At 39.6% G+C, this 9813-nt stretch overlaps 1 protein-coding gene across 2 annotated transcripts in view; it reads left to right on the top strand.

Annotated features, from left to right (window-relative positions):
* The first annotated feature begins 2613 nt into the window (after positions 1-2613).
* WAPL (WAPL cohesin release factor) overlaps positions 2614-9813 on the top strand; it is an 84113-nt gene continuing 76913 nt past the window's right edge. For both annotated transcript variants that reach the window (XM_008060097.2, XM_021713401.1), the window contains exon 1: positions 2614-3129. In XM_008060097.2, coding sequence (XP_008058288.1) covers positions 2631-3129 — 499 coding nt within the window. In that variant the 5' untranslated portion in view covers positions 2614-2630. The remainder of the gene's footprint in view (positions 3130-9813) is intronic.

Here is a 9813-nt window from a genome sequence, read left to right as displayed (position 1 = left end):
GGCCGGGAGGAAGCCGGGGAGGGTGGGGGAGGCAGCAGGCTGGGAGGGGGCGATGGGAGTCTCACTGCCTCGTCCACTCGTCCTCTGAGGAAGTTGGGCGGAAGAACGACCCAAAGAACTCTCTTTTTTCTCTTTTATTTTTCTTTTTCTCACTTCTTATTTCGGGCGGCTGCTGACTGACTTCTCTCCCCAAACCCAGTCAAGTGCGTTCATTTCAGCCCCGAGCCCTTTCCCCTCGCCCCTGGCTGCCACTGAGGCCTTGCGCTGCCCTAGGGATTCGGTGGCACAGGCTTCCGGGGCGTCGGAAGCGACATCCCTTTCCTGGGCGGTGGGGGTGGGGAGGAGAAAAGTTGCGTGAGCGGCCAGCCGGAGGGGGCCGCCTCTGCCTCTGCCTCCTGGCGCGCCGCCGTCCCCAGGTGAGGATTTCTGGGTGGTTAGATTTGTCCCTTCCGCTTTTCTTCCTTAGTGGAAGCCCCTCGGGCCTGTGAGTACCGGGAAGACGCTAGATTTGGGTGGGCGTTAAGAGTGAGGACTTGGTTTTTTTTTTTTAAATCTTAGCGCACTTCCCTCAAAATTCGACCTGACTTTGGGTTGAGACAGAGGATCTAAGACCGAAAAAACTTACTCGTGAATCATTCTTTTCTTTTGAATTAGGATAGTCTCTGGAGTTTGAAGCATGAGCAAAATAGCCTGAGTACTTGAAATATGTCAAATACGTCTGCGCACGTATTTTCGAATGTATCGTTCTTTACACATAGATAATGCCATTACAGTAGTCTGCTGATTATACATCTTATTATGGGAAATGATACAGGCAATCAAAAGTAGGGGACATTATATAATGAACTCCATGTACCCATCGCTTGGATTCAGCAGCTACTAACTCTTAAACCAGTTGTATTTCATCTACACACTTTGCATTCCTTACTGTTGAAAAATCATTTACGTTATTTCATCAATATTTCTGTGTGTATTTGTAAAAGCCGAGGACTCTTCAAGAAAACATAGCCACAATTATCATACCACACTTCAAATACTTAACTGCTTAGTTATCAAACATACATCTGCAGACTTTAACTTTCAACAGTGAATGCTTTGTGGTTCCAGAACCGTTTTTACGGTAAGTTTTTCTGATGGTGGCCTAAAAGAACACAAATCTAGGTTTTTGGTGTTGCCTTTGGTCAGCATTTTTAGATGATTACTAAGTAAGTGTATCCAAAACATTCCAGCTTTGCCGGTGTATATGTAAATGTAGGTCTGCAGATTTTGGTTTTATATCCTTACAGGATTGAAGAGAAATGACTTTATTTTGTTGTGTGTGGTAGTTGCCTAGTATACATAGTTTTGTTCAGGTTATACCTGACAAGAAATAGATCTCTTTCAGGAAAACTGTTTTCTCTTGTGTATGATGAATAAATTATTATTTTGTCAAATTAAAATTGGCTTATCAAACATGGGGGGGACTTCTACTGAGTATAAAATCAAGTTGGAAAATGATGCGTTGTAAGTTGTAAGAGTTTTAAGTTAATAAAGGGAAAACATTAAAAAGTATAGCTCAAACCATATTCAAAAGAATAGGTTAAATACTACAATTGATGTATGCTTCAAAGTAATGAAGATTTTTCAAGCAAAAAGGCAATTGTTCACTTTTTAAAGGTGTATTTGATGTATTGATATTTGGACTGTAGAAGGTCAAAGTGTAAGAAATGGCTAAGGATTGATACTGTTTAAGAACATACTGCATTTTTTTAATAGGCACAAAACCTATGCAAGTAACTTGTTTTAAAACATGCTTGACTTTTGATTTACTGCCTTGAAAATTTTTTTTGTCCTACCTGTTATATAGATAAATTAGATGAGTTATTTGTTATTTATAAATCAAAGAGAAAAAAAGGGTGTGTGTTTTTATTCCTGTTGTGATCCATGGAACAGTGAAATATTCTGGAGTTCACCAGCTCCAGGAAATGTAACTCAGCAAATGAGTACAGTGCTATAGGGACAAGGAAGATAGAATAAGGATGGTTTCTTTTGCTTAAGGAGAAGACCATCTATGTTGAAGTAGTTTTCACATCACAACCTAAATTACTTTACACCAATAATCAGAATCTTCAGTGTTGGGTTAAAAGCTGCAGGTCGTAATACATGAGAAAAAGCACCAGTTTTTGACCTTTTTTTCTCATGAATAAGTGCTGTGAAATTTTGGAGAACTAAATTTAGTCAACTGTTTGACATTTCTGAGATCCGGATGAAAATCATTCTGTGCTTAGGATTTTATATTAGGGGTAATTATCCTATTCAGATTATTTTTTAGGTTAAAAGTGAAGTTTATGAGACTAGTAAGTTGATTCTTCTGGAACTTAAAACAGTGTATTTCACTGTAAGTTGGTTAGTCTTTATTACTTTGCAAGTAGCATAGGAATATATGTTTATAAAAAGTGGATGTGTGGAAGCATATAGAGTAAAAAAATGAGCCTCTTTTATCTCTCATTTATTTAACCATTTTTAAAGGGTTGTATGGTGAAAGTCTTGAAAAGAATCCCTAGTTTCTTTTTATATTCAGTGTTTAGCACAGGTATTTGATGGTTATATATTAAATTTTTTTTCTTGCAGAATATGAAACAGTTGTCAAAATGACATCCAGATTTGGGAAAACATACAGTAGGAAAGGAGGAAATGGAAGTTCAAAATTTGATGAAGTCTTTTCTAACAAACGGACCACCCTTAGCACAAAATGGGGAGAGACCACATTTATGGCTAAATTAGGGCAGAAGAGGCCCAATTTCAAACCAGATATCCAAGAAATTCCGAAGAAACCTAAAGTTGAAGAAGAAAATACTGGAGATCCTTTTGGATTTGATAGTGATGACGAGTCTCTACCAGTTTCTTCAAAAAATTTAGCCCAGGGTAAGAGTTCCTCTTATTCAGAATCTAGTGAAGCTTCTCAGCTGGAAGAATTCACTTCAGTACTTGAAGCTAATAGCAAAATTAGTCACGCGGTGGGTGAAGACAGTGTTTTATCTGATAAATGCTTACCTTTGGAGGATTCTTTGCTTGGAAAAGAAAAGAGCACAAACCGAATCTTAGAAGATGATGCAAGCATAAGTAGCTGTGCTAAATTAATGACTTCAGGTGAGTTTATATTTTCTTTATTCTGAGCCAAGAGTACTTTGTGCAAGGAGTTTATTTAAATGATTTAAGTTCTAAAGTATTGTATTTATTGTGTTTCTGTATTTATGATTAATGGGAACCATTGATAGTTTTGTAACAGATTTAAGAACTTTAAAGAAACCAGTTGGAGGTTGAAATTCTATTTAAATAACTTGGATAACAATGTTTCTAGACTATTACTCAGGGTATGTTTTTGGGACAGTCTTCATAAGTCCCTCACCCCAATTTCAATAAGAAACATCTCTTTTTGTTGTGTTAGGATTGCATGGTATCTCGTTTCTATTACTCTGGAGGATTGGATGGTTACTGATTATGAAAATGAGATGAGCGTTTACAATGAGAATTAGTTAGGAATGTTAGACTTTCAAAACTAGTTCAGAAAGTTTACGGAAGTATCAAGTGGAGACATTGAAGTATTGAACTTTTTTGCAAATTGGAGTCTGGGACTAGTAGCAATTTGTATTGATAGATTTTGGTTGTCATATATTTTTTTTTTTAGTTGGAATCTTACTCTGTTGCCCAGCCTGGAGTGCAGTGGCACACTCATGGTCACTGTAGCCTTGACCTGCTGAGGTCAGAGGATCGTTCTGCCTCAGCCTTCCATGTAGCTGTAACTACAGGCAAGAGTGCTTGTCTGGCTAATTTTTTAAATTAATTAATTGTAGAGGTGAGGTCTTGCCAAGTTGCCTGGGTTGGTCTCAAACCCATGAGCTCAGGCAGTCCTCTCACCTCGGCCTCCCAAAGTGCTGGGATTATAGGTATGAGCCACCGTGCCCAGCCAACTGGTTGTATTTTACAAATGTTAATTTGTAAATATGATACCTAGTAGTCTCTCCTAAAAGAATATATTTTGTCAATTATATCCCACTAACTTCTGTAGGATTTGAAACTTACAATAAATAACAAAGGTGCAATTAACTAAAAGACTGAAGAGCTAATATTGAAGGTGGCAGGGAAAAGAGCGGGGAGAGTACCAGCACCTGATCAGCAGTAGGATGAGGATGGCACTACAATGAAATTCAAAACAAACCTTAGTTCTTGACTTCTTGGCAAAGTTAGTGATAATGAAAGGTTTTATAGATCTCATACTTTGAAAGGAAGTAAAGACACAACTTTCCTAGTACTCAATTCTTTTTTTTTTCTTATTCCAGTTCTCTATGAACCTATAGTACTGACTTCTTAAGAACGGTTTGTTGTGTGGAGGTTTATTTAAGGCTCATCAAACAGTACAATGGACTGTGCCTTACATAGTTTTACTAAAAATGCTGAGCGTTTTTCACTCTTTTTCTCACCCTTGGGTGAGAGGATGAGCCAGCTGTTACTGTCATTCCCTTGATCCTCCGAGTTAATTCTGATTTGGCTGTCCTTACTTACTTTGCTCACATTTCTCCTGAAGCATTGTTCGTGAGTTAAGGTTAGGTTCGATTTCTATTAAAACACAGAGCATAAAAACTATTTCCAGGTAGCTCCTAAAAATATAATAGAATCTTAGAACTTTTGAGCTAAAATGAATTTTAACTCAGCTTCTCCTTTTTTATAGATGAGACTCAGTGAGGTTAAGTGACTTTCCAAGGTTGACTAGTGGCAGAATCGGAATAAGATTCCTTTATTGATTTTTCAACATGTTATTGAGCACCTGCTGTTTGTCAAACCACTGTACTAGCCTCTGGGAATGCTGTTCCACTGGAATTGTCAGTGTTCATACTGCCTTTTCTGCTATTCCATAGTGTGGGGCAGGTAGGCTGGAGGAAGGAAGGTGAAGCTGGATAGGTGGTGAATATGCTCATGAAAGGCTAACTCTGGCTTCTTCAAGTGTGCTGTCTTTTAAAGGGGAATGGTGCATCATTGACAGGCAGAGATATTAATAAGGATGAATGTTTGGGTAAGGGGAAGAAAAGGAATGTGAACGTTTTTCATTTTAAATTTTAGTTGGGGATCTCTGTCACCCAGGCTGGAATGCAGTGGCATGGTCACAGCTCACCGCAGCCATCTCAAGCCTCTCGAGTAGCTGTGACTACAGGGACAGGCCATCTTGCTTGGCTAATTTTTGTTTTTTTTATAGAGACAGATCTAGCTATGTTACCTAGGCTGGTTTCGAACTCTTGGACTCAAGCATTCCTCCCTCCTGGGCCTTCCAAAGTGGTGGGTTTACAGGCATGAGCCACTGCACCCAGCTGAGAGTTAAATATTAATAAGCAATTATATAGCTTTACTGACGATATATCTTTATCTGTGTCCAAACTGCTGTTGGAATTTGGTTGATGGGAACAAGGAATACAGTTTTCTGTAGAATGAGACAATCACTCCCAGTTTAAAGTAACTAAATTGTACTTTTAATGCTGATATTCTGGACTGACTGTGAATCCAACTCCATTATATTTGGTTTGTGAGGGGAAAATATATATTAAAATACAGATATAAATAGATATTTAAGAACATCTTGTCTCTCATCCTTCTTCCTTCCCAAAGGCACCCTTAGTAGGAAGGGAATGGTGTAGCACTATTAATATTTTTTTTCTCCTTTCCTTTGGCTACCCAGAGCTGCAAGAACCCTGGCAGCTCCTTGTAAGATAAGTGAATTTGAGGGAGTGCATTTAATTTTCATGATAGTCTTATCTAACTGTCTCTGATGTGTGTAAGTTAGTTGTTCTTATAAACCATCTATAAGATTGTTTTTAAGTTGATTAGAGTGATGAGAATGCTTTTTTACTTTGTGACCTTTCTTTTCTTTGCATTTTTCCTCTAAACTTTGGTCATTTTCCTTGTGCCTAAGCTCTTTTCTTATATTATGTCTGTCAGGTTGTCATTGCCTTTAATGTCACTCAGAAAGCCTGTAATTGTACTTGAAATTTAGAAACCCAGACCTAAGTTTTGGTAAAAAGGATCTCTATAAATCTCAAATGGTTCCAAATCCAAGGATTAGTCTATCTACTTCGGTCTCAGAAATCTTAGCAGTCTTTTTCAGGTCATGTTCAGGTATTTTATTTTAGGAACCTGTTAGGAATTTTATCAGTAACTTGTGCAAAGTGCACAGGTTAAGTTCCTTAATCCTGTCCTTTCAGTCCTTGCTCATTCACACCATTTTTTTGCTGTAGAATTGTATCACTTCAGTGAAAAGGGCTTATCCAGGCTCAGAATTGTTATATCATTTGTCCTAGCATTAGATTTCTAAGTGCTTCTTTTTCTCTATAGGGGAATATGTGGTTAATTTTTTGACATCATTCAAATGTTTTAAGTACTTTTTTTTTGAGCTGGAATCTCATTCTTATCGCCCAGGCTGGAGTGCAGTGGCACACTTATTGACCACCACAGCCTCGAGCTGCTGGGCTTAGGTGATTCTTCTGCCTAAGCTGGAACTACAGATGCATGCCGTCACGCCTGGCTAGTTTTTTTGTATTTATTGTAAAGAAGAGGTCTCACCAAGTTGCCCAGGCTGGTCTTGAACCCCGGGCTCAGGCAGTCCTCTTGCTTCGGCCTCCCAAAGTGCTGGGATTACAGGATGAGCCACCTCGTCTGTACTTTTTTTTTTTTTTAAAAAAAAAAATTTCGTCCTCAAAAATCATGGACAAGGGGCTGGGTGTGGTGGCTCACACCTGTAATCCCAGCACTTTGAGAGGTTGAGGTGAGAGAATTGCCTGAGCCCACAGGTTCGAGAACTGCCTGGGCAACTTGGCGAGACCTCATGTCTACAATAAATCAAAAAATTAGCTGGGCGTGGTGGTTTGTGCCTGCAGTTCCAGCTACTTGGAAGGCTGAGGAAGGTCCGGCAGGTCAAGGCTGTTGTGGTAACTGTGAGCGTGCCACTGCACTCCAGCCTGGGTTACAGAGTGAGACTCTGACTCAAACAAACAATTAAACAAAACCAAAAGAAAAACATGGGTAAGTGTGTTTTAAGTACTTTATCATAGATAGTTCATACACAGTACTTTTTATTTTATTTTTTTGATCTGGAATCTCACTCTGTTTCCTAGGCTGGAGTCGAGTGGCATGCTCACGACCTCCGCAACCATAACCTGCTGGGCTCAGGTGATCCTTCTGCCTAAGCTTTCCAGGTAGCTGGAGCTACAGGCACACAACCACCATGCCTGGCTAATTTTTTGATTTATTGTAGAGATGAGGTCTCGCCAAGTTGCCTAGGCTTATCTCGAATCCATGGGCTCGGTTAGTTCTCTCACCTTGGCCTCCAAAAAGTGCTGGGATTATAGGCGTAAGTTACCACTCCTGACCGTCATAGATAGTACTTTTAAAAATTGTGGCTCACTTGACAAGCAACTCAGGATTAGGTCATGATATAAGCAATATATTGGTTGCCTTTTTCTGACAGGTGTTTGTTGGGTAAGGGAACCGAAGCAAGGTCACAGATTGTGGATAAGTATTCACAATTTGGAACGGTTGCCTTGCAAAAATTTCGTAATTAACAGGAATAAAACTTTTACTTTGAAACTTTTTAGACAAAGAAGCAGAACTGTAAAAGAACTTCATGTTCTCAGTTATCTAGCTTCAGTAGTTGTTAATACATAGCAAATCTTGTTTTATGTATTTTTATTTTTTTGAATTGGGAGTCTGTGTCACCCAGGCTGGAATGTGGTGGCATGCTCTCGGTCACCCGCAGCCTTGACCTGCTGGGCTTAGGTGATCCTTCTACCTCAGCCTTCCAAGTATTTGGAACCACAGACATGTGCCACCGTGCCTGCCTAATTTTTCGATTTATTGTAGAGATGAGGTCTTGCCAAGTTGCCCAGGCCTCGAACCCCTGGGCTCAGGCAATCCTCCTCTGCCTCCCAAAGTGTTGGGATAACAGGTGTGAACCACTGTGTCTGGCCCTCCCCTTGATTTTTTTTAAAGCAAATTCAGGATTTCTATTTTCATCTGCAAAAATACTTCTGTATCTAATCTTTAATTTTAAAACAAAAAATTCTTATCCAGTTGCTATAAAGCCAGCGAGTTTTTTAGCTACGTGCACCACTTAAAAATGACTGCTACCAAGGGCTAAAGGTTTGCCCTTTTAAGCGATCTCGAGGTATTCTTTAAAGGTTGGAATTCAGGTCTGTCTGTATTAGGGGCAAAAGAAGGCTTTTCTTGTCTTTTTATGTGAGATTACTTCCATTTTCTGTCTTTGTGCTGTTTGCTATTGGTTTTAATCTGAACTCTAGAATCGAGTGTACAAAGACTGATATTTTTGCTTGGCACACTTTTCTTGCCAGCCAGCTGGGATTCAGTCTACATATCCTGCCAAATATTGAGATAACTATGGCATAGGCTCTTAATTTGCCTGACTGGTTTGTAGCCAGTAAATTTTTTCCATTTACTTGAAGCTGTAATGAATATTTGTGTAAGTTAGAGGGATGGTATTGTCAGAAAATTATGGACTTTAATTTTGAACTGAAAGTTTTTTTTTTTTAAGGAAACTGAATTGTTCTATTACTGGAAGTTTAAAGTAGGCCAGGAACTTGTGACCTTAGGTGAGATTGTCATTGGATAAAGTACAGGTGATTAATGAGGATTATTTTTTAAAATCCTGAAGGGATGGTATCAGCAAGTTACTTGCCTTTATTTATTGAATGTATTTATTTGTATACCTAAAACCAGCTCCTTTTTAAGAGAGATAAGAGACCTATTATTTCTATTAAGTTTCTATTCTTACATATCAGTGGACCCCTAATCACAACCAGTAAGGCAGACTTTTTTCCTGTTATATAGAGGGTAAAGCACAGTTCAGAGGTTAAACTGTTAAGTGGAGCATGTGCGAAACATCCACGGTGTTCTTTTCACACAGTGCTGCCGTATTCTGATATGAATGAAATTGATTTTGTCGTATTCAAAGCTGTATATTTAAAAGTCTTTCACTGTAATATCAGTTTTATCTTGCTGCTATAAGTAATTTTGCAAGGGGCAAGTTATGGATTCCCACTAATCTCTATTTAAGTAATTTTCTTTTTTAAAATTTTAAAACTGATTATTTTTCAGAGACAGGATCTTGCTATGTTGCCTGTGCTGGCCTCGAACTCCTGGCCTCAAGCAATTCTTCCACCTTAGCTTCCTGAGTAGCTGGGACTACAAGCATGCAGCAACACACCTGGCTTAAGTAATTTTCTTTTTGTTTTGTTTTGTTTCTTGAGTTGGAGTCTCACTCTGTCACCCAGACTGGAGTGCAGTGGCCACTGCAGCCTCGACCTGCTGGGCTCCTGCGATCCTTCCGCCTCAGCCTCCCAAGTAGCTGGAATTATAGTGGCGCGCTACCACACCCGGCTAACTTTTGATTTATTGTAGAGATGAGGTCTTGCCAAGTTGACCAGGTGGGTCTCGAACCCGCGGACTCAGGCAATCCACTCACCTTGGCCTCCCGAAGTGCTGGTATTACAGGCTGAGCCACCAAGCCCGGCCGTAATTTTCTTTTTAATAAGACTGGTGATTAAGCTATTTTTAATACTTAGCGAACAAAGCTAATTTTTTTTTTTTTTTGAGTTGGAGTCTCACTCTGTCACCCAGACTGGAGTGCAGTGGCCGCTCCTGGCCACCGCAGCCTCGCCTGCTGGGCTCCGGCGATCCTTCCGCCTCAGCCTTCCGAGTAGCCGGAATTACAGGCATGTGCTACCACGCCCGGCTGATTTTTTGATTTATTGTAGAGATGAAGTCTTGCTGCCA

This window comes from Carlito syrichta, unplaced genomic scaffold (genome assembly GCF_000164805.1).
Source record: "Carlito syrichta isolate Samal-C Ts95f unplaced genomic scaffold, Tarsius_syrichta-2.0.1 Scaffold304516, whole genome shotgun sequence".
In the NCBI taxonomy this organism is placed as follows: Eukaryota; Metazoa; Chordata; class Mammalia; order Primates; family Tarsiidae; genus Carlito; species Carlito syrichta.
The sequence above is the reverse complement of the archived record's forward strand: the minus strand, read 5'-3'. Positions and strand labels throughout refer to the sequence as shown.